The 25,988-nt window shown below is 38.9% G+C and overlaps 1 protein-coding gene across 13 annotated transcripts in view; it reads right to left on the minus strand.

Annotated features, from left to right (window-relative positions):
• Nucleotides 1-25,988, minus strand: part of Pam (peptidylglycine alpha-amidating monooxygenase) — a 296,974-nt gene that overhangs the window by 175,987 nt on the left and 94,999 nt on the right. For 11 of the 13 annotated variants that reach the window (XM_060368297.1, XM_060368299.1, XM_060368300.1 and 8 more), the window contains exon 2: nt 108-490. In XM_060368297.1, coding sequence (XP_060224280.1) covers nt 108-208 — 101 coding nt within the window. In that variant the 5' untranslated portion in view covers nt 209-490. Of the gene's footprint in view, nt 1-107; nt 491-775; nt 890-11,073; nt 11,213-25,988 lie in introns of those variants that run through there. The other 2 variants (XM_060368294.1, XM_060368295.1) reach the window with 2 other exon arrangements.

Here is a 25,988-nt window from a genome sequence, read left to right on the forward strand (position 1 = left end):
CTACAAGTGACTACATTTCTAAGGACCATGCACAGAACCACCCCTCCCTCCCCAACCCCCAAAAGCCTTCCTCCTGTCCAAAGGAAACAAACGAGCCCAGCACTCACCTCTTGAAAACAGAAAGTGGGCTTCTGAAGGCCAGGCAGCTGCTCTGCAGGGTGAGCAGCAGCAGTAGCAGCCGCGGCAGGCTGCGGGCGCGTCGGGCCATGTCCACCAGGGGCCGGGGCAGCGGCCAGGCGGGCGGGAGCGCAGGGTTGGCGGCGGACGCTACTTCATGGCCGCGGGCGGCGCGCGGCTCGCCTGGTCCGCGAGGTCTGGTCCCCTCGCGTGGGAAGCGGCGCTGGTGGCCGCTGAGCCCGCGGGAGCCGCCCGCCCTCCAGAGCGGCCGGAGCCGGTGCGGCTGCTGCGGGACGCGCGAGGTCCTTATCGCTCGCAGTGCCAGGGGCTGTGAGGGCTATCGCGCAGACCCGCGTCAGTCATCATTCGGAACCTGCAAAAATAGAAGCCGATAATGGATGACTAACACATTACAGCATTTGTCCTCAGCAAATCCCAGCCGAGGTTCTTCCGTACATGAGGAGTTTCACAAGCTTGCGCCCAAGCCTGGGGAAAATGCTGGTCTGTTGATCTCCCTCTCCACCCCCGCCACAAACCCCCCGCGACTTCCCAGACCCTGAGCGAAGCCCCTGTCCTGCCTTAGCTTGCTCTTCCGCCCCTATGCCCACTCTGGGTTTTCTATTTCTATTTTTTATTTTACTGCTGTTTTAATGTTTACCTATCTCTTCCCTCTGTTTTCCCCTTCTATCAGCCCCACTATGGGCTTCTTCCTCCATCAGTCCCTCATCTCGCCAAAAAAAGCAGTGCTCCAGACCTCCGTTCAATGTAAACAAAGTTATTCACTCAAATCACTGACTAAGGCACAGGGGATAAACCAGAGAGACAAAGCTCTTAGAGACCACAATAATCGCAGAAAAGAGAACAAAGGCGGTTCATGTAAATGTACCACAGGGCTACAAATGAGAAGAAAAAGAGAAAAACCTACCCCCTGCCTGCACAGGCATCTCTATAGAAGCAATTGCCCAAGTTCTCAGAATTACTTTAAAACAAACTAAAACTCTACCGTTAACATGATATGTGCTTTGCAAATGCCCATTAAAAAAATCTGGCATCTAATATACAAAGCAATAATTTCTTCCCAGTGCGGCATGCATTCCCAAAGATACCCTATCATAAAGTTTAGAAACCAATGACAGAATTAGAAATGGGTGGGAAGGGAGTGGGGAGGGTCTAACCATCCTCCAAATGAAGTGTATCTAAAAAGATGATGGTCAAGAACTTCCAAGACAAGTGAAGGCTCAGGGAAGGATACCTCAAAATTAAGCCGACTTCGTTAAGTTGAATAATTTTATCAAAGTGAAATTAACAGCTTTAAAAGAAAGTTCTAAATCAAGGTTTTCTTATGTTTCTTCTCCCTTTCCATACAAGTGCTCTTTCCCTCCCCCATATGAATACTCTCAGCTGCAGAAGGGAATACAGCCCTCTTCCATGCTCAGCCTGAAACCCTACTGTCTTAAGGAAAGCAGGAATGCAACCCTACCGGACAGATTCCCATGACCAGATCATGCCCCAAGCACATTCAAATACTGAAAGGATGGTTTTCTGGAGTCTTAATTACCGCAATAAAAATTTACAGTCTATATTCTGCAAACATTATCTCTTTACAGAAAAGGTGGTATGCTTTCGAATATTTCCGGCTAGTGGGACAGTCACACTCCTATCTTTGTCTTACTATACTGTGATTTCCCCCTTTCACAAGCATCTAAGTTTGTATGCTTTTTCCATGGGCTAATCTTTGTCAATTTTTTTTCAATGTCCAACCTATTCAGGCTTAAGAGAAGTTTCTCTGTTATCTGCAGAAGCCAACCAGGAGTATGGCATTCCACAATCAACTAGCATAAATTCTAGGACTCAAGTAGGCTAAACTCTAAAATAATCATGCTTTGACTTCACTAACTGTGCTGAACATTTTTCAGATTATGCATTTAGTCTGACAATGACAGTCAGCATTAATTTAAAATGTATCACATTGTGAAATAACTTCTCTGTCATGGAGTGTTAAATGTTTATTTTAATCCATAATCATAAATATGCTCCAGAAAATACCAAAGCAGTTGATCTGATGACTAAAAGTAAATAGAATAAAAGTCAGGAGTTGGGAACAGTTGCTTCACAGTTTAGCTTATGCTTTAGCAAGCATTGGGTGGGGATCTGAGTTCATTTGTTAGTACCAAAATGAGGAATCATGTAAGTTAAGACATTTTCCACAATAATGTTAGCCTCTAACTTACCCTCTAGAGCTCATGGTAAAGATAAGCTGTGTGTACTGGGCATATATCCAAAAGAGGCTCAAGTACACAAAAAGGACATTTGCTCAACCATATTTGTAGCAGCTTTATTTGTAATAGCCAGAAGCTGGAAACAACCCAGATGCCCCTCAACTGAAGAATGGATGCAGAAATTGTGGTACATCTACACAATGGAATATTACTCAGCAATGAAAAATAAGGAAATCATGAAATTTGCAGGTAAGTGGTGGGATCTGGAAAGGATCATCCTGAGTGAGTTGTCCCAGAAGCAAAAAGACACACATGGTATATACTAACTCATATAGACATACAACATAGGACAAACCCACTAAAACCTGTGCATCTAAAGAAACTAAGCAAGAGAGAGGACCCTAACTAAAATTTCCAATCCCCATCCGGAAAGGCAAAAAGGATGGACATCAGAAGAAGAAGAAAACAGGAAACAACCTAGGAACCTACCACAGAGGGCCTCTGAAAGCCTCTGCCCTTCAGACTATCAAAGCAGAAGCTGAGCCTGATGGGCAACTGTTGGGCAGAGTGAATGGAATTTTAGGTAAGAACTGGGAAATAGTAAGAGCTGGAGAGGACAGGGTCTCCACAAGGAGAGCAACAGACAAGAAAATTTGAACACAGGGAACTTCTCAGAGACTCATATTCCAACCAAGGACTATTCATGGAGATAACCCAGAACCCCTGCACAGATGTAGCCCAGGGCAGTTCAGAGTCCAATTTGGGTTACATAGTAATGTGAAGAGGGACTGCCTCTGACATAATCTGATTGGCCTGCTCTTTGATCACCTCCCTCTGGGGGGGAGCAGCCTCACCAGGCCATAGTAGAGGACAATGCAGCCACTTTTGATGTGAACTGACAGACTAAGATCAGAAAGGAGAGGAGAACCTCCCCTATTAGTGGACTTGGGGAGTGGCATGCAAGCAGAGGGAGGAGGGAGGGTGGGATTGGGATGGGAGGAGGGAGGGGCTTATGGGGGGATGCAGAATGAATAAAGTGTAATTGATGAAAAATTAAAAAAAAGATAAGCTGTGTGTGTGTGTGTGTGCATGTGTATGTGTATGTTTGTAAAAACCAAAAACATAAGCAATCAAATAAATACTGTCAACTGAACAATATTCATCTTGGCCATCATTAATTTAAACACCAAATATAAAGAAACTAAAATTTAAAGTTCAACTACTTCAGAGATGCTTGAAGCTCACCAGCACCCAAGGACCACAGGTGATTTACATAAGCAACTGACATTTTAAAAATAATGTAATGTTTGTTTGAACTGTGCCTTTGGCTCTCTGTTTGAGATGAGCAACAAAACCCTTGAGCTCTGTCCTTTCTCTGGGTAAAGGAAAAGGCCTCCTGGGGATTGGGTGTTGGTGTTGAAGGCTGTGCTATTGTCTTTGCTCCCAACTAAGTGACAAAATAGGACATTCCCCAAAGTTCTCTTTTTAAAAATGTGTATATTAGGAAAGGGCATCTTATTTCATCCAGAGCAGAATTCAAGGACAGTCCTTGTTTTAGCTGGCAAGGAAGCTTGGTATTAAACAAAACACTCGAATATGGTGTTAAAATTCTCTAACAGGAACACACCTTAAGTCCTAGCCTTGGAACTTCCATTTAATTGTCTGATTGATTGTATTATCTTTGATGTCCCTAAACCATCTACTTAAAGAAAAGAGAATTGAAGCTGTGGGTAGGAGAAAGGATGATATTTGTAACCATAAATACCTTTGTTATGGAAATGAAAGCAAATTATGATTCTTAAACCTTTCAAAGATGGAATACACAGAATATGAAAATAAATGTTTAAGCATTTCATTTTTTATTTCATAATTCCAATTAATATGCGATATGTATTATTCTGATTTTTCTCTCATGAGTTTTAAAAGTCAAATTATATGTTTCTGAGATAATGCCTTTACTCATTCAAAAATATATTTGAGTTTTTTTTAAAGATGACTAAAACTAAAAAGAGAAGATAATTTATTAAGGAAGAACTTTACATAACTGATGGAAGAACTATCCCTAGAAAAGACCATAAAAGAGACTCAAATATTTGAGAAAGGGAAGAGTCTTCAAGATGAAATAAACAAGACGAAAATCTTGACAGCATCTTCAGCAGAAGGCAGAGCCTGGGCATACCTGGTACAAGGGACAGCAGGAGCAAAGGCGCCTAGGTCGGGCAGAGGACATGATGTGTTGGAGAAGCAGTAATAAAGGCTCTGTCTCCTGGAGACAGGAAGCCCGGATGCCCCATTTTATCAGCAATACAAAGCACATATCCTGTTTATATCTCCATAATTTCACGGTGCAATGATGATTTATAGTTTTTGCCTGTATGGGTATTAATTCTAGAAGCAGATCATTAGGTAGTAAGTCAGGTCTGCACTGGGTGACCATAAAACTAACTGGGATCTTAAAGAGAGTTGGTCATTCTCACTGCTTCTGTTTAACAAAGAGAAAAGAAATGCCTGAAATCTGTAATTGGCTAAAGACTCAAAGAGTCTTTTAACATGTTGAACAGTTTTTCATGGATCTATATACCCAATAAGAGAAATGGAACATAATAGTGGCTATTGAGGAACTGAAGGAAACTGTCTGGTGTCTAGCTCTGTCTGACTGAATACAGAGTCTCTGACTGAGTAGTCTCTCTGTGCTTTCTTCAACAGAAACTATCACAACACCTACTTCATAAAAGCTATTCCAGGAATAAGTGAATTAATCTCCTAAGGACAGAGCCAAGTGTGTACTAAATGCTTGCAATTATTGCTGCTCCAAATACATATTCAGTGCTATAATGTTGAGGACAGTGATAATCAGACAGATAAATTCCCAGTTTTACAGAAAGTACTTTCTGGTGTGTGTGTTGAGGAGGGTTGTGTGGGAAGGGAACAACAAATAGCTAACAAATTATGAATTTCATTTGCTTTTAAGAAGGTTGTATGAGGTTTCCTAGAATGACATGACTAAACTGACCAAAGGATGCATACCCATTCACACAGCAACTTGACTTCCAGGCATTTATTCTTGAACAAAATTTAAACAATGACACAAAAATGTCAATAAAGATATTTAATAGCACTGTTTAAAACAACAAAGAATGAGATGTTTTTAATAGTAGCATTGTAAGCCACTTAAATGTACATCCAAAGCAAATTGTTAATATTTTTTTAAAATATGAAGGTATTCCTTTCTAAAAGACAAGTTTATTTTTACAGCCAAGAGCAGTCTAGAATACACTATTTTTCCCTTTGCATAACTAATCTCAAATGAAAAAATGTTGCAATTATATTACAAATAAAATCTTTTTTTCTCAAACTAGTGAAGATGATATTGACCCAGTGCTTCAAAATTTCCAGATACTTTAGGAAGACCTCCATTTTAAAACAAGTGCTTGGAAGATGCTGCACCTTCTAAAGGTACTTGTTGCTAAGCCTGGAGATCAAGCTCAAATCCTGAAGACCCACATGGAGTAGGCCAGCTCTCTACATGTACACACACACACACACACACACACACACACACACAAATCAACTTTAACCTGCCTATACAAGAAGTGTAGTTATAAGGAGGGAACAAAGTTTGAAGGGAAGTCCAAACAATAATGGGCACAACCTGAGACCCACCCACAGTAGAGAGCCAGCGCCTGACACTAATAATGATAGACTGTTATGCTGACAGACAGGAGTCCAACTTGACCGTTGTCTGGGAGGCTTCAGCCAGGAGTGGATCAGGACACTGATCAGGAATGGATATTGCCACTTACAGCTAAGCATGGGGCAGAACTCTGGGGGGTTCCTGTGGAAGTGTTGGAGGAAAGATGGAAGGACCTGGTGGGGACAGAAACGACAGACCCATGGGGGCTTACAGAGACCGAGACATCAACTAAGAAGCACTCATGATCTGGACACATGTAGTTATGGATGGCTTGGTCTTCATAGGGGGGTGTAAATATATTAATAAGTTAATGAAAAACATGAAAGGAATTTAAAAAGTGCATCCTACTATGTGGCTAGCAATTAGTGCTAGATATTGGCAGATACATGCCCCCACTCACTTTTGGGGGCTGCTTGGGTGCTCCTAATAGATGGTATCAGGCTTCTCCTGGTATAGTTTTTTATGTCTGTAGCATCACAAGTCTAAGGAATCTATGATATACCATCCTATTGGCCACACAGATGCACCCCACCCAGGATGCTTTCATTAGGTGGCAAGAGGCTTTGTCTTGTTAAGGCCATGTTAATGTTGGCTGTTAGTTAAGTGGTCTCTCCCCAATGGTTTCTACCGTATAGTTACTATTTTCCTTTTAATTAATCTTTTTTTTTGTGGGAAGGTTACTTTTACTTTATAGATATTCATTTTTTTCATCAGACTTTCAACTGATTTTACTTTATCGGAGTGGGCTCATGGTTCTCTGTTTAATGAGTTTTAATCAGTTATCATCTTTAAGTGCATTGCTTCGATGCTAAAATTGTCTCAGTTGTGGTCCTTCAAAGCTATCTTTATTTCCCTTTGCCATTTGCCCATGATTCTTGGATTATTATAACTTTCCCTTCTGCATCCCACCTGGCCATTATTGACACCTCAGAATGGACTTTTCACCTTATTTGGATTCTGACAGTGCCACATGACTTATTGGAATCTGAAATGCCATCTGCATGACATAGGTCAATAATCAGTGGCCAGCTTGGCACAACTGGAAGGTGGCAGAACTTTTCTTCTAATAGGGAAAGTCTAAGAAGGGAGTTTTGGGTATGCGAATGAATGCATTTGAAGCCGATAAGGAGCGACTCTCGATCTTTCCTCTTTCTGTCCTGTGTTCCTAGCCAGGAAATAAATGGCTGTGCTCTGCCGCACTCTCCCTGAAAGGTCTGCTGCCTCAACACATCACCCAAAGCAACTGAGAGAATGTACTGTGGGCTGATGCCTGTGTCCTTACAAAGCGATTATCTCAAGTACCTGATACTCGGACAGCAAGCAGATGGAGACCCTGTATCTGTCGCCACGCCAGCCATATTCACACCTCCTTCTCTGCTACTAACTGCCCGTCCCATCGCCTGAATGTCGACCCTGTTGTGCTCTACTGACGGCCTTAGGATTGTATCCTTGTATCAGAAAGGAAGCGAAAGCAAAATGCATGTGTGTAAAAGTCAGAGACACTCCACCTGAAACTATTGCACTTCACATAGTATTTTTATATGGAGGAGTGGCAGGGCTACCACTTTCTGCTGACATTCCTTTATAACATGAATTTAAATTTAATTTTCATCAGCTACGATATCTTTTGCACCCACAAGAAAACACAGACATATGTGTCTTTAAAACATATTTTATTGAAAAAATTTTTATTGAGTGAGGTTCTTCACATTTCAATTTATTGGTTACCTTATTACCTAGAGTTGGGTAATGTTTAGAGAAAGCTACAACATTTTCCTTGCTTAGCAAGATTACAGACTAAATGCTAAGATGGTTATACAGCTGTGGTGTATGTCCCAGCAGCTCAGCACTATTAACATTTGGGCTGAAGAATCGTGTGATGTGCCAGGCTGTCCTGTGTATCACCAGATGTTTAGTCATAGCTTTGGCCCTCACCCACTAGAAGCCAGCAGCATTCCTCTGAGCTGTGGCAACCAAAAATGTCAACAGACATTATCAAATGTCATCTGAAGGATAAAAGAACCCTGCCTGAGAATTCTTGTTGTAGCTCATTAAGATGAAGTTTAGTTGTTAACAATGAAATGTCAATTCCTTTTAATACACATAAAAGTGTAAGAATGTGTTTATGAATATGGAACTTCTAAAACAACATTAAAAACAGAAAATAAGATGTTTCCCTGTATCTTCACTACATGTTTTATATATGTAATTATGTTTAATATTTATATATATATTAAACATATATATATAATCTTACTGAGTTTTGCCAGAAGTTTGGGTTATCACTCCTCTTTTGAGGGTGATAACCCAAAAGAGGAGTGATGAGGGACCTAAGGCTCAGAAAAATTAATTTACTGTTTTAATTATATAGTGGTAGAGCTGGGACTCCAATCCTGACTTTCGGGCTTGTTTTTAACTCATACCATCCAACACATTTACAGAGGATGTTCTCATTAAGTGTAAATAAACAAGCAAATTTTCTGAATACTATTTTCTTATACAAATCACCACAGTCAATGTTTATTGAGCACGTATTATACCCAGGTCCTCTGTGGTAAGCACTTCACAGAGTTTTAGTTCATCCATGTAGCTCTATGACATTTGTGTGGTCATTCCTGTTTTACAGAAGTAGAAACAGCAGTCCTACCCAGGGTAGACATCTGTGATATAAATAAGCATAGCGCTCCCACAACGCACTTCAAGATATTAACTGCTCAGCTGCACAATGAAAACTTACTCCCTTAGTGGGAAGCATTAATGTTTCCTCTACAACCTTACAGACATTGCTCATTTAGCTAACACAGTAGGAAACAAAGAAAGGCTAATGGCTGTGCTTCAAATATGATGAAAAAGTAGATTATGTTTGGTTTACAAGGGTCTTCTCAACTGCTTCGCCAAATAAGAGCAAATGTTTCAAAATTTCACATCAAAGTCATTTCCACAGCTGTGGCAAGTCCTGTCTTTTTCTTTTAGTCAGGCTGGCAGTGAGGATGGCCACAGTCGCCACTGCTCCCTATATGCTCTTGACCTTGAAGTTGGGAATAGATTTACTGTCCCCCATCACCTCATAGTTGTTATGTTGTAATCGTTGATATATAGAGTTCTTTTCTTTATGTGGGAAGGAAAAGTTTACCCTGGATATCCATGAAGTTAATCATCTACAAATGCTAAATCAATCCCCCTTCTCAATTCTTTTCATTAGCAAGACACTAGACTGATGGCATTGTATTCTCTTGGATCTATGTGAGAATTATCTCTTCTAACATGGTAACACTGTGAAACATCCTGTGCTTGAAAGTCAAAATTAGCTTGGTATCTGTTATATATGTTAAAAAGTCCCAGAGGTGCCATTCAGCATGGGACCACTGCATTTACAAATTGCCAATAGTAGCACGTGTTTGTTTGTTTATGGTTTAAAGATCTCTATCAGATGCCCTTTAATATGTCCGTTAGACATCAAATGAGTTGGTTTTGTAAAAACGTTCATGGAGAAAATAGTAAGAGGTATGGTTGTTAATTAAGTTTCTCAGCTTTGACTAAAATAAATGTTACTTGTGAACACATGTGCCTGCTTCCCTGCCAGCATGCTTTCCTGTAAAATAAGAAATCGCTGGTTTACAAGCAGCACTGTCTGCAGCTCTGTGGGCTGCAATGGCAGGGCCTCAAGAGAATCCTGACTTGCACAGAAAAGCAATGCAGGAATTGGCAGTGTCTAATTATGCCAGATAGGTGGAACTATGCTTAGGTATCCTGCTCATCTGCCCACTGGGTATTTTATTGATTTATAAACACAGAATTTAGTTTTAGAAAAGTAAAAACAATTCTCCAGCTGTCACCTTGCTTCTCTTTAAAACAATCCTTGTTGAGTGAACAGAAAGGCTGTTAACACGGCTTCACAGCTATTTCATACAGAGATTTCTGTACTAAGTAATCTCTGCCTTAAACCAGTAAGTAAGCAAGGGCCAGATACATAAGCCATCCCAAAGGACACTTGAGAAATTAATAAACTTGCTTCTTCACCCTCAATGAATCTTCCAGGAAGTTGTTTGAAACTAATTCTGAAGATCAACTAAATTTCAAATGTCATCTTGGTTGTTTCAATGAAGTATGAATCACCGAATAACACACTGAGATGAGAAGATGTTACACATTAACACTGCCATCTTCCTCTGAGGGTCTCTGTGTTAGCAGTTTCTTCAACTCAAGAGGACCTTGGAATGTCACAGAGGGAGGCAGCCTCTTGAGTTTAAAGGCAAATAGTAGAATGCAGGACTCCGGAGGATGTGCTGTGGGCTGAGGACCAGATGTCCTTGTGTTCTCTTGCCATTCATCAATACATTTTTAATGAGATGTTTGTGACTTCTCCTATTCATGGCTCTACCTTCCCAGGCACTGTCATCTGTGTTTCCTTAAATGCTTCCCAACAGCTTCAGTGGCAGGAGTTCTAACCACACAGTAGACTAGCTCAGGCCTGTGCCTTCCAGTTACTGAATTCATATTCTTTTTCTTTAAGAAATCTACTGAAAACAATTATGACTTTTCTTTTGCTTCTTGTGTTCCTCAGAAAGATATTTTTTTTCTTCCACAGCAATGAACGGTATTTGCAAACAATCCTTTGTTTTCCATTTCAAATGTCCGAATCTTTACAATAAAATGTCCATAAATACAGCTCTTCCTATTATAAAAGGTTTGCTCTTCTTTAAGTCTCTCAGCTATATAATTACAGTGTTCAAAGTGAAAACTATAATCTTATGGTTCTATTACATAATTGAAAACTTATGAGAGCTTTTCTTAAAGATCATGAAAAAAACATCAAAACATTTTCTCTCTTATAGAGTTCTGTGTGACTGGGTTTACAGCAACCTAAAAGGATTAAACAAAACATGTGCTACACACTGCTCACTCAGTCTGAAGGCCATTATCAAATGTGCATAGTGGAACAAGGTTGCTTAGAAAACATAGAAGCTGCAAGAAAATTCAGTTTAATCATAAGATGACCATCTCATTTTTTTAACCTTCTCAATTTTTAAATATGCAACTCACCAGTGAAAGAGGCACAGCATAATAAAGCAGCACGGATGCAGATTTTAATTTCTGGTCCATATTAATAACAGTTTTCTTTGATCAGCTTCCCCAAACTCCCCATGAACTATCAGTGGAGAGCTTCATAATTTTCTTCTGCCTGAAAATGATCAAAGCATTCTCATGTTTCTTTGATGCTGCTGTACAAACAGGTGGTGAGTTTATTTCATTGCTAGTAAACTGTTTCTTGCTGTCTTGGGCTTAGGCAGAAGTGGTTTACTTTCACAAGGTGCTTGGAGAATTGCTTTGCTTTCCCTACCTTTAATCCTCTTTACAAGGTTTCCCAGAGAGATATGCAATACACCTGGAACTAAACTGAAAGCTCGGAAAAGAAGATGCTCAGGAGCCTCTAAGCCACTTGCTTAGAGGCCACTTGCTCCAGCCCCAGCGAAAGCGCTCCACACTTATGCTAGCCTGAGCATACTTAGTTCATCTTGCTCACCTTCTCTCTGCATTACTGAAGTGTCGAGTTTTCAGATTTTCATGGAAAAGTGTGAAATAGTTGTATTTTCCAGCTTTAACCAAAATGGAGATGTAAGATCACATGGAAAAGTGATTTCTTCCAGTAAAGAAGAAAAATCCCTTTTAAACATAAGGATGTCTAAGGATCTATACATTAAAACAATGATATTATTTTTGTTTTGTTTTGTTTTATTTTGAGACAGGGTTTCTTTGTGTAGTCTTGGCAGTCCAGGGACTCTGTAGACCAGGCTGGCCTCAAACTTACAGAGATCCACATGCCTCTGCCTCCAGAGTGCTGGAATTACAGGCCTGTACCACCACCACCCAGCATAACAATGATACTATCGACAACTCAGTAATTTACACTGCCGAGTAGATGCTATGAAGGGAAGAGCCTTAAGTACTTTGCACAGATGATGTGTTTTAATTTCCACAATATCCTGCAAACAGCTTCACTATTATCTCCCCTTCAGATAAGGAAATTGAGAAGTTAATGAACTTGGTGCCCTGTTGAAGGAGAAAGACAGAGACTGAAATTCAGGTTTAGCAGACTTCAAAGGCAGGAACTGTTTTCAGTCACCAGATTACATTTCTGGTATTATCTGAAAATACATAAAAGCTAACTGAACAATAACTGATTCAGCAATGCTCCTAAGTGAATTCATTTTTTATCATGCATAATTAAAATCAATAGTACACCTAGGAATAAGGATGATAATTGTTTCCTATAGTTAATTTCACCACCCCCAGCCCTTATCTTTTCTTGGTATTTGAAAAAAACAAAACAAAACAAAACCTATTGGTATGAAATAGAGGGCAAAATCTTACAAGTAGAGTCAGAAAACATGGGTCCTAGTCTTATTTTAGCAATCTACCTCACACCTGCTTAAAGTGAAGGCCATGCTAAATGGCCATCAAAGGGCTCTTGAAAGAGACAAAACAATTGGGGCCAATTCTGAAGAATAAAGCACCAGTGAAATCATAATCTAGTATTAGGGTTTCAGATTTGGTTTTATTAGTAGATAAAATATAAAATCTCTCTTTGATCTTCTCAATTTAGCACTGCTCATTCTAGATCTATTTATAGCTCATCTTCAAGTATCTTTTCAGTTAGTAGAACATCTTCAGACAGCAGATACTTTACAATTACTGAAGAGTTGAGAAAAAGCACAGCTTGAGTGTTCAATTTAGTCTTCCTATCATGCACACATATGAGAGAGACAGACAGAGAACAAAATGAGACAGAGGAGGGCAAACATAGTAATTCTGTCAGTTAAAAAAATTCAATTTAAACCATTTGATTAACATAGTCAATATTTATTCCAATTTATAGTATTCCATAGTATACTCCTCAACTTTCAACATGAGGCAAACAATTTAAAAAGGAGGATCCTGAGGCTTGCATGTCCAAACTATGAGCCTTGGCTTCATGGTTTTGTACCTGTGGTAAGACAAGGATGGAATATCCTGATAGAAAGGAGACAGAGCAGAGCTCTGGAACCCAGGAACCAGCACAACAGGAGGAAGCAGTCAACACTATCCCTGGAATGGCATGCACTCAAGGACTTTCTTCCTGAACTATGTCCTGCCTCCTAAAGTTTTCACCACCTCCCAAGAGCTCCATCAGCTGGGGACAAGCTTTATCATTTAGCTTTTGGAGGACTTTTAAGACCAAACAAAAACACTAAAAAATTATTGACACTACATCAAAATCATTAACAAACTTTTGTGTGTGGGGGGGGGGCATCCAAGAATGGATGGTTAATAAAGTCACAAGTTTACGACTCATGACAAACTATATAGACGCAGACACAGATCCAACTGGCCCAAGCAATCAGCAGTAGAAAGAAACACACATTTATATTTCAAACACAGAGATTTCTGGAACAAACAGAATATGGAATGGTGGATCAAATCAGGTTCTTGAGGTTTAAACAAGGCAAGCAGATTCTTACTAGTGAAACGTGTTCTCCCAAGAGCACTGCTCTTAAGGCATTTTACAGGATGTAATGTGCTGTGTAGCTATGGACAGGGAAACATTAAGTATCCTAGGGACATGATGCTTTCTGTGATTCACTTGATTCTGTTGAACTTGACACTCATTACTAAATACGTGGATTGTTTAAGTTATTTTGCTGGAAATTGGTTATTTTGAAATAGAATTTTAGAAATTAGTATATCTGAACAATTTCAATCTTTTTAAGGTTGCTTCTCATTATAACTGCAACAATATACTTTCAGTAATCCCAGCCAGACTACTTTGAAATGACACATGCCAAAAGATTTATTATAAACAGAAACGAAAGGGGCTTCATAGCTATAATGCAAATTCATCAATGTAAAAATTATGGATTTAGAGGAGTTTATATTGTTACTTAAAAATACACAAAAGGCTGAGGATGTGGTTTAATGGTTCCAGGATTACCCAGAAAGTACAAAGCCCTGGTTCTATCCTTATTAACACCAGAAAAAAATCACTATAGCCATTTTTAAAACTAAAAATTCTATTGATAAAATAAAACTAAATAAACATTCTCCAGCCTCCACCATGGGAATTAATCAGAACGTACTTAGGAAAGCTGCCCATATCTGACCACACTCTCAGAGACTTCTTTGTCCTTATCAATGCATTCAACATTATTGGCCTGTACTCACAGGCTTATCATTTGAAGTCATTAAGTCCTGTGTGGCAAGTCACCTCATTGACTCAGGAACAGACATCCCCTGAGAAGGCAGCTTCTAGACTGACTTCATATAATCAAGTACATATCTAGAAAGTTCTGAATATACTGTGCTGATTTCTACTCTTTGTACACTAAGGAGCTTTTGTTTTATTTCCTGGTAGCCTTATCTATGATTAAACACAAATGATAAGTTAACTGATAAAGATGGACAAATGAAAATGTTCAATATGAGTGGAATTAAGTAGGCTATGAGAAACGTACGCTTTAAATTGTTCATGAAGAAAGTTAAAGTTAATAGTGTGTGTGAAATTCCTTGTCCTATAAATAATAACACAGCAGTAATATATGCTATGTTTTTCTTGAGGAACACAGTTATTTTAATATGTTACAATACTATTAATTATTTATTCTGTATTAGCCCAATCAGTATTTTAGAATGGCCTATTTTATTTCTTGATTCTGTAACTTTATGATTGTGTCCTTACTTTTTCACAAAATAGTAAAATTTTGTTTCCTACCAAAAAGGTCAACACTTTAGTTAATACATTTGTATCTTAGCCAAATACTAAATTTAAAAATTACAAAAAATGAATGAAGTAAGCAGTAGTGTTATTTGCCTAAAAGACTAAAATTTAAGGAAAAAAATTTCCTTTCATTTTTGATATTTGAATCACTATTGGCACAGTATTGTGATGAGATAAAGGTTCATTAGTGCTTCCTTTGTTATGTAAGATCAAAACACACTTGAGTGGAAATATTTTACTGAGTTACAATTATCCTCCAAGGACATAGCAAATGAGCTATCATTAAAAATCTTTAAATTTAATTATGTAACATGTTCCAATACATAATCAAAACACTTACTTAGCATTTCACTTTTATTCCTGAAACCAAGAAGAAATTCAACCTTAATAAAAGTAGACAATGTTGGGGGTTGGTCTGATGCTTCTATTTTGATACTAATTACTTGCCCCCAATATCTGATTATTGCCCAGATACACCCATCTTCGTTGTGTAAACCTGTCTAAGACATTATTTCTCATTGGTTAATAAAACATGCCTATACCTGGGCAGGACGGAAGAAGGTAGGCCTAGCGAAGGTTCCAGGGTTTGGGGGACAGGAGAATCGTGGGAGGAGACAGACAGATGGGAAGAGAGGAGGAAGGAGAATACAGTGGGTTAGCGTGGAAAAGGAACCTCATGGGCCAAGAGGAAGAACACCGAGGATGGCGTGGATGGAGAAAGCAACCCAGATGAAAGATAAGTATTTATAAAATTATAGATGGGAGATAGGCCAAGTAGTAATGGTTAAGGCAGATGGCATTGGTTGGGGCCTGGGAGGTGAATGGTGAGGTTATAGAGACAGTGTAGGTGGACTATTTGCCCAGCCCAAGGTAAGTAGGCAAATATAAAATATAACAGGAGTCTGTGTCTTACTGACTGTACTAGCAGGTTAGATAATGCTGTCGTAATAATCCTAGGGCTAACACCATTTATTTCCAATAATAAAACAAACATTCTACAGAGGAACAATCACATGTTTGCCCATAACAGCCTGCACCTTTTAAACTAACTGGTATGTGTATCTAATTAGTGAGTAGAGTCCTCCACAGTCACCCTTAGGTTTTCAAAACACCATATTCCCACTCCATCAGAGATCAGCAGATCAGTGCATTATTCTGTTTTCCCAATGTGAATCTGCTAATGCTGAGTATGAATAGTTAGCCTGCCTCTCCCACTCACAAGTTGCTGTTTTTCTGTTTCTCTTTTGTATAATTCACTAAAGCCTACTCTCAAATTATTAACTCATCAAATTAGCCTAGTACAGAGAGAAGAATATAGAAAAATATCAAAACTCATGACTGGTCATATGCCTCTAGACTTACAGAATGCCAGGAGAACTGTGGACAACACCAAAACCATGCCAAAGGAATCAACTGTGCAAACATTATAACCATTTTGGCTGTGGCTAAAATTTGATGCCCTAGAAACCATGTAAGTTTTTGCATCATTGTTCCCCACCTCTGAACCTGGGTGCCAGCTCTCTACTTCTACCTGTCAGTTTGGTATCAATAAAGCATCACCGTCTCCTGCCAGAGGCTTCATCTGGTGGCAATGGAACCAGACTTTTGACTCTACAACCCGAATTTCCTTACCCTTAACCTGCCCACAACTTAATCTGAATTGGAGATCTAGCAACAGCTGTTATACTCTTCTGTCTCCACATTTCCCTTCTTCCTAACAACACTCTGGTTTGTTCTCCCAACCACTGGTTTCCCAACCACTTCATTTTTGTAGAGCACTTGTAAGAAATGCTAAATATGAGTCTTTTCTATAAAATATTATAAAATTTGTATTTAGAACAGGAATCAAAATATTTTTATTCCCCCCTACAACTGTAAGACTTTTATGAAAATATTTTAACCCTCTCCCCCAAGTAAAGCCTTTATTTAAAGAAAAGCCTACTGCCCTAGGAATTTGGTAGTCTGGAGCAGTGACCCTTTCAGTCCTTAGAGCATTGACCCCTATCCCCTTCATTCCTTTGAGGCAGTCCTTTTCAGAATCGCCAATTAAGAGGATGGCCTTGGACCCCGGCCAATGGGAAAAAGATACAGTTTACATTTCAGTTAGACTTAAGAACAAATGCACTTCCTGTTTCTGTGTACTTGTTCTTCCCAACACATCCCTCTGGTCAAGAGTCATGCTTGCCTTGTCCAGACACTTGAACTGAAGTTTCAGTCTCTTTCTTTGAGATCCTGAACTTATTTTTAAGATACAGAAGATGTTCAGGGACTGTGACCCCAATATATGACACTCAGTATGATAATTATTTGAAATCAGAGGACTTTATCAGGAAAGACTGGAAGAGGCTTCCTCTTGTACTCCTTGTCTGCTTAAAAGCAGAGAACACTTTGGTTCCCTCCCTGACTCTTTTGAGAAATGGAGTCTGCAACACACATGGTAAGATTTTTGTGATGCATTCTTGATTTTAGTCCCACAGAGAATCATTTACAAACCTCTGGGTGCTGTGTAGGCCAAACAGACTGTTAAGATCTACACAGATCCCCCAAGTCTTATTGCTCTCTGAGCCCCCTTGGAATCATTTACCATTCCCCTGACTTTCCTTGTTCTCATTTCCTTTAGAAACAATGGAACAGGGGCTTCTGAAAATTTCAGGCATAAGGGTTAAGGACACCACTAAGGTCTTCCTCCATGTTGTAATTTTCAATTTTCAAACATAAATAAATGGTTTTTCTCCTATTTAATATTTATCCTTTTGTTCCAACAAACTTTCAGAAGGCAGATGGAAAATCTGTCTTTATCCCATCACACTGCACCTGATACTGTAAAGGAAATATGTTTGAGCTTTTCACAGCTATTGGAATTGGAGACCCAAATGGGTAGAGAAAATCACAATTGCTAGCCACCAAATAGTCATGTGACTTCTGGTCAGTGAAGCAGGAAAACAATGGAACCATGTTGAGGCTTCTGCTGTAAACAGCAATTTGTAGCTGACCAGTGTCTGGTGATGCCCCATTAGCCTGAACCTGACCCATTACAGAACCTGGACTTTAGAAAATACTCAAATATTTACAAGAAAAGGAGAAAAGTGAAGCAGAAGAGACAGATAACTCTACCAGGAAAATGCAACTTTCTCCCAACTCCTAGGCAGGGCTGGATGCTAATAAGGAAGTTTCTACAAGTTCAAGAAGCTGGGGTGTGGATTGCAAAAATATCCCTACTTCTACTTCTGTGCAGTCTGCCGAGACCTTACAGTCATCCTCCCTCAACCTAGTGATACAGAGCCTCACCCAATACTCAGCCCCCTCCAACTGTCACATCCATGAACCAAGCAAGCCATCATGTATTCAGTAAGTGCTATACAAACTAATAAGAACAAGTGATAAAAAGAAATATACCTTGGAGTCACAAAATAAAGTTTAAGAAAATTAGTATATATTTTATTATATTGACCTTATAAATATATGCATGTAATAAAAACATAGAGTTAAATACCAAAAACCTATTAAAAGCATAGCAGTCCTCTGCCCTGCTACCCCAGACTCTGCTCATAAGATGTCAGTCCTCAAAACCAGTCTTAGCAAACGGTTCTATTTGCCTTCCTTTCCCCACATGTTGGCATTCTGACTTACATATGAAAGTCTACACATATTTATTTTTCACCTATTTCAGAGGATGATAGGCTAAGCATCTTATCTCCCCCTCCTGTATTGCCAACTTTTCAATAAAGCATTATCAAACTATTTTGGTCCTATTGGTATTTAATTTGATAGAGCTAAATTTATTTTTCTCCAGTTGACAAGCCGCGGCCTGTGATAACTTTCTCCTGCTTTCTCTTATTAAAGCTCAACCACTGGATAAGGCTCTTGAGCCTTGCTCGAAGCTGCTCTCATTATCCAAGCTTCATCCTCGTGTTGGTTGGTTAAAGAGTTACAAGGTGACCATCATTTATTTCCTCTGGGGATTTTAAAGGCACTGCCTTCCTGTTTTGTTACAGTTCTAGTGTTGAAATTTTAGACGCTGTTCTGATTTCTTTTAACTGTGCTCTCTCTGAATTTCTCCTGCCTATCACCTCTACTTTGTAGGTTTGTCTCTTATTTTCTATCCCTCCTATTATCATTGATTTCTACTAAGGCATCCATCCCCTCTCTCCATCTCGTCTTTCTCACCCCCTTCTTCTCTTTTGCTTTTCTGATTCCCCCTTTCCTCAAAGCCTCCCTAAAAGCTCAAGGCTCCTCTGTGTCTATTTGCATTCCAGGGTGACTACTAGGAAGTTACCTGATGCCACACTGGTAGTAAGTATAAGGTAGTAAGTATATGAGGAGTTCTGACTTTCCATTCTGTGTGTTTTCAGTGCTCCAGAGGACAATTATTTTGTCTTAAAGGGTGAAATATGCAGACAGTGTTGTAGGAACAGGAAAGAGGGTAAAGGCTGGCAACAGTTCTCAGGTTAACCCTTTTTTTTAACCTCAGGTGGAATCCCTATTATTCAAACAGCAGGAAGCCTTTAGCTTGAGAAGGTTTTTTTTTTTGTTTTTTTTTTTTTTTTTTTTTTTTTGTCTGGAATCCTACCAAATAAGCAAACCAAACACAGTCTCAGGCAGCCAACTCCTCATGACCAAATAAGGGAGACCGGTACTTTCTCTATTTTACATCTATACCCATAGTATAAAAGCTCTACTCTTTGACATGTAAATTACTCTTGGCTCGGATAAATTTGGGTAATTTAGTCTAATACTTTTCTCATAAAACTATTCTCCATTTACTGACATGGCCAACTTTTGGTGTTTGGAGCAGGTCTGCTTGCTTTTGTTGATGGTCTCTTGTGATGAGCCTTTAGTTGAAACAACTCTTGCTATTCTGAATTTGTAGTCCTCTTTCTGATTCTGAATATGCATTCTTCCTTTATTTGCTCTCTACTACGTTCTTTATCTAGTAGATTTATAACATTTAATTCTTTCATTGTTCTTTTTAGAAGGATTTGGAGAGGTACAGATGAAAGTCATGTATTCAGTTTACCAGACTGAACATGAAGTCCTAGATAAACACATTTAAAGTAGACTCTTTGGAGATTATCTGGTTTGGTTCCTTAACAGTTAAAGAAAGAATCCAAGGTGTCCGCTCAGCTCAAAGTTGCTTCTTCCAGGTAACAGTGAGCTAAGGATAAAATGTCATCTGTTGTTTTTAGCCTAGTTTCCTTCTAACCTCACATGTCTCTGTAGCTATATTTGTCTTCTTCATGTAAAAAAGGAAATATTCCATTGAACCATCCACTAATTACATAATTATGAAAAGAACTAACTCCTCAGCAGAGCACGTGCTGAACACCATGTGTCAAGAACAATAAACAGAGAGGACAGGCTAACCCTGAGGGCTGGGCTGACTTTAAAAGGTTCCATGAGGAAGTTGAGGCCTGCGTTAATCCTGCAGCAGGCATTCAGGTAAAAGTTGAACAGAGTCAGTGTGCTTGAGTCAAAGCATTTTTGTCAAGAGCTAGGAGCGATCATTTCACAAACCTTCAACAAGGCCAAGGGGAAACCACTCCTTCAAGGCAGCGCTTGCTGCAAGGTATTCTCACAAATGCCTAGACCACACATACCACAGAACCACAGCTTGTGTTTCTGCATTATATCTACATGACAAACCGAGAAGACCACAGAGAATCTTACTGCCTGTTTTGTGGAAACAATAGGTCCTTTTTCAGTTTCCCTTCTCTTTACATTATATAATACCTTCAAAATACCTACTCCAAAATTTATGCCATCAGCTTAAATATTTTTAGGAGAGACACTGTTTAAGGATTTAAAAGATTAGCTATAAGACAAAAATATGAATAGATTTATTAGAATTTAAAATTTTTCATTGAATGCCACTAAAAACTTCCCAAATTTTGGCACCATAGAGATGTCATATGTCAGAAAGTACAGAACAATTTAGAAAATGCACTTCTGGTCAACAAATGTTTGAAACAATTCATTCTCTTTTAGGAACTAATTGTTTGCTATAAATAATAAGACTGTGGTCAAACCTAGTAGCGGTTTCTTTTTTATTATTATTTCTATGATAATCTGTTAGCTAACCTTTTACCCTCCTATGACCTTGACATCAATATTTCTTCTTTCAATGGAAAAATCAAGGACTTACTTGATTTTGTCAACCTAAGTACAGACATACAGCTAAGTGTTCCAAAACAAAGCAAAGGCTTTCAGTAAATGAAGTATGATTGACCAAAAAACATTTACTCTGTTACCAAAATACCAACATGCCCATCCTTTTAATTCTACTTCTAAATTATTCCCACTTAGATTTAAAATATGTGCATTTTATCTGTCCAAGGTCATCTTCCTTCACTAATACACAATTAGATTGTGTTTTGATGAAACTATTACTTAATGGAAAGAAGGTAGAGAAGTAAATGATTTAATTTACAGTAAATAAACCTAAGTGTTGTAGAAATGAGGATTCATTGACTCAGGAACAATTCTTGAGTTTGCTCTTGCATCAAGTTAGCTAATATATTGGCATCATGCCTGAGCTTGCCCTGACACTGAATTTTCCAGCATACTTCTCATTAAAAGTATTTAAAGGAGGCAACAAAACCCATTCTTTTTCACTGTGCAGGGGTTTTGGCAGGAAAAGGAAGGCCAAAGGCATGCATGACATCTGCATTTAACATTAAATCCTCCCTTACCCCATTGGACACAGGTTAAACAGGAAGAGAAGATTTGCTCCCAAATATACAGTGTGTTCTCAATAGATCCATGCTACAGTGTCAGTCAGCATCTGGACTCTGTCACCAGCCAAGCTACCCCAAAGTACTTCTAAAAGGTTAAAGAGCACTGGTAGAACATGAGAAAAATTTAGAGTATACTTAAACAGCAAACTAATGACTAGTTAAAGAGTCTCACAGGCTTGCCATGAACAAGAATCCTCTTACTACAAAAACCTATGACATTGCACTGGAGCAATGGTTCAGTGGTTAAGAGCACTAATTGCCCTGGCAAAGGACCAGGATTGAGTTCCCAACACCCACATGACAGCCCACAACCATTCAGAACTCCTATTGTAGGTGATCTAATGCCCTCTTCTGACTTTTAGGGTACCAGAAATGCACATGGTGCACATACATGTAAGCTCCAGACCAGCCTGGTCTACACAGTGAGTGATAATGTCAAAAAAACAAACAAATAAAAAACTAGACCACCCATACACATAAAATAAATAAATATCCTTTTTAAAAGGCTGTGAAGCTTTACAGACATAATTTCTTTAACTCAGAAAAATAGATGTCTTGTACTATCATCAGAGACTCTTCTGTTCCTTTCTTGTTAATGCTTTGTTTTGGTAGGGGTGTTTTGGCTGTATAGCCCAGGCTGTCTAGAATCTATAGTATTTCTGCAGAGTGGCTAAGAAGGGGCTACATGGAGGACAGCTAACAATAAGGGCCATTTCAGGGTTCATATTGAAAACTACTATAGTAGAACTTTTTTAAAATAATAAGTACATTAAAGAAATCTAAATGGTGTTCCCCAAATAATGGGAGGAGACAAAATTCCAACTATACACGTCTCACTACCAAATGAAACTTGCTGTGTCAGGAATCAATTACATCAAATTGAATTGTTGGCCAAAGGGACCCCATGAAAACATCCAAATTCAGGCTATTGTCAAGGCTATTGATTGCTCTCCACAAACAGAGGGTAATGCCCTGTTGTTGAAGACAACATTTAGAAATCTCACTGAACATGGAGAAGTTGAGCATGTACTTACCAAATAGTATTCCTGGAAGGTACTCTGCATGCTGGTAAAGGAGGAAGGAAACCACCAACAGATGCACAAACCCTTCACTATAAAATAGTGACCTGCCTGCATGACATGCTGGTAAAATAGTGGCACAAACATTTTGGGTATAAACAAACACTATTTGATTGGATTTAAGGCCCACTCCATGACACTGCTTGGGTGTCTAAGAGCCTGAGACTACGTAGGCCATGGATCTAGGGAAAATTAAATAATAATGCTGTTCTACTAAAGGAACATAGCAATAAAATGACTCCTAACAACAGTGTCTTGCTCAGCCATCAGAAGAGCAATAATACAGAGACCCACAATTGGATAACATACAGAGAGGGGGACCTGGGAACACTCAATCCTAAATGGGACGTCATGATCAAATCCTCCCCCTCAGGCCTCAGGAAAGTCTGTGGAAGAGGAGGCATAAAGATTGTGAGATCCAGAGGGAATGGCTGATATTAAATAAGCAGGACCTTCTAGAAAGAATAGAACTGATGCAGATATGAACCCGCAGAGACTGTGGCAGTATGCATAGGGCTTATCCAGGTTTAAGCTAGACCTAGTCCCAGTGCTGAGATGGAGAAATAGATACGGACTTCCATTGCACTACTGCTTGCAAATGAAAAATTACCAATGGAGTCTCACCAGAGATACAAACAACTGAAGGGCAGTCCCCATAGCCAAAAACTCAAAGCTATTTTTGGATAATTTGTCTCATATTGTTTTGTTTGGGCTTTTTTTTAAGTTATTGGCCTTTAGTGTGTACATTATGGTTTCTAATTTTGTGTTTTTATGGCTTTTGTGTGTGTGTGTATGCGTTTTATACACTTTTCCTTTTTTTCTTTTTTATTAGTTTGTTCATTTTGTTTTATTCTTGTTTGTCTTTTCTATTTGCCTGTTTTCTTAGGAGGGAAAGAAAGAAGGGAGAAAAGACATGGGGTTGGATGGGTAGGAAGGTGAGGAGATAGGGTGGGAATGAAGAACAGTTTATTTTCATTTTAAACATTTAAAAAATGTTTCTTTCTTTCACCTGTTCCTATCTTTAACACATACACACTGTATGTGAGTTAGTAAAATGTGTTCTTTCTCTGTGGTCAATGACTACAAATTCAACTATCACTAAGTTCTTTAAAATGTGAGCCCTGTTTAACGAGAGGGATTTAATGGTAGTTCAGACACTATTTCAGGCACTGATTAGTCATCCACCAAGTCTATAAAAATGAACTATGCCTCACAGTCATGGTGAATAAACATCGACCAATTTTGCATAAACTAGGCAAACACTAAAATATCTCACAGAAGTACTGAGACCCTTTCTAGCTACAATCTTTATAATCTTGACTCGGATATTTCAGTCAGATATTTAAAGCCCTAGTTACCTCATGCTTGTTGTGGGTATAGCATGTAAATTAGACAACAGGCTTTGTAGAGCCTTTATCACTCTATACAGCTAGCATGTCTTAAGCACTAACAAGTGCTGTGCTGTTACTGATGCTGCTTTGGTTCACTAACACACCTCTCTCACCCAGAAAATGACTGGCAGATGGCAGGTACTCTACCACGCGTGGACTTCAAGAAGGAGTGGGTAGGTGCCCTTCTTGCTTCATAACAATCCCACACTCACTTACATGCACAATCGACAAACATGATGCACATAAGGATTCATGACATATAGCAAGGTGAGTGACTAATGAACGGGAAACGAAAATTCTACAAGATGCCGTTAGGGAAAGAGCAGCTTAAAAAGCTATCCTTTTCCCAAAAAGAAGCTCTTCTCCCATTGGTCTGAATTTCAAGAACATAATTCATACTTTCATTAGAGGGCTACTCGCTCTCCCCCACAGTGCGGTGAAAGATGGAGCACTACCACTTCTGCAGTACACATCATATTCCAAGCATCATGTGGGTACTTTTTCAGGGATCTCGTCATTCACACTATTTTTTTTTAATTCCTCACATTATGAATGAAGAAAATGAGAATGAAATCTTTCATCATTATTTCCCAAATTTGCTCAAAGATAAGTACAAACTGAGCAGCTGGTTAAAATAGCAGTAGGCCCTGATCCAAGTCTTTTGACTCAGAATGTTCGGGCAAGAAGCCCAGATCTGTCTGAATCTACAGCTAACATTAACCCTTTAGACGGGCACCACACGCTATTCTGTTCTCTCTATGGTGCACATAGTAGGCCACGGACAATGTCTCTTCTTTTTATAATGCATCAGTCTGTAAGGCGAATTTGTAACAGTGCCAAACAGTCAGAGAAGAAATAGTATGGCCTCAAGACTTGTGGCGGAGCTGAAGTCTACTAAATTCTGAGACTTCTGGTGAGAGGATTACAGAAAAGCAAGAGAAAAGGAAGGCAATTCAGTTATTCAAGTTTTTTTTTTTTTTTTCCTTTAGGCATATGCCCTCCTTCTGACACCCACAGAGAAAAATCAATCCATATTTTCTGCGAATCTCAGCACGAAGCAAGAGGCTTTTCAAGAAGCTCATATAGGCTATTTGGAACAGGACTCTCCAAACCCAGTATTTTTCAAAGGTAACATTCAATAAAATTTTCAAAATACTCTTTTTAATTGTGTATGTATAACTGGTATTTTATATGATAAATTCTCCATAGAGAGCATCACCGAAAAATTTTAAGATGTAGTATAGCTTTAAAGAGTAAGATGTCTTAATTCTTTGATCATTTCATCTGTAACTGAGTCTCTTTGGGATACTTACACCTAAATACGTTTTCCTAGATAATTTCCCACTTTTTATCTAAAGCACTCTCACTGGCATGGTCTTCAGAAATAGTTTAAGAGAGCCGAGTGACATTAATATAAATATATTTAATTTTAAAAAATTTAAATTTATTGAAGTCTGCCTTATAATGAGTGTTGTGATAACTATGCCAGCCAGAACAAAGAATAGAAACCACTATGAGATCATGTAAATTAAAAAAAAAATCAGAAGTTTTTTTCTCATGGTAGTCACACCCAGAATCAACAGAATAATCTCTTCACATGAGGTAAGACATCACATCTTAAATACGAATAATTTAGACCCTTTCAGATATGAACAAACCAAAGCGTGTTGATTAAAACCACAATCAAAAGCTTGGAAGAAAGACCTAGGACATTACACTTCAGAGTGCTGGAACTAATCTCACATGCCCAGTGCTGGAAGCTATGACCCTGGTAAACTCGGACCCCATTTCACAGCCCTAACTGACTGGCCGCTTGAATTAACTGGTTGTATTCATACCTGAGAATATGAAGAACAAACAGAAGGTTTTATTTGATTTAAAAATTCTCATTAAATAGTGCCAAATTGGTAAGGGTAAAGAAAAGCAAAAGCATGAGGAACCAGTGACAAGATAGTCCAGTAACCAGAACATCCTCTTGTCAATCAAATCAGACCAAGTCAGG

Source organism: Meriones unguiculatus, chromosome 15, assembly GCF_030254825.1.
Source record: "Meriones unguiculatus strain TT.TT164.6M chromosome 15, Bangor_MerUng_6.1, whole genome shotgun sequence".
Taxonomy (NCBI): domain Eukaryota; kingdom Metazoa; phylum Chordata; class Mammalia; order Rodentia; family Muridae; genus Meriones; species Meriones unguiculatus.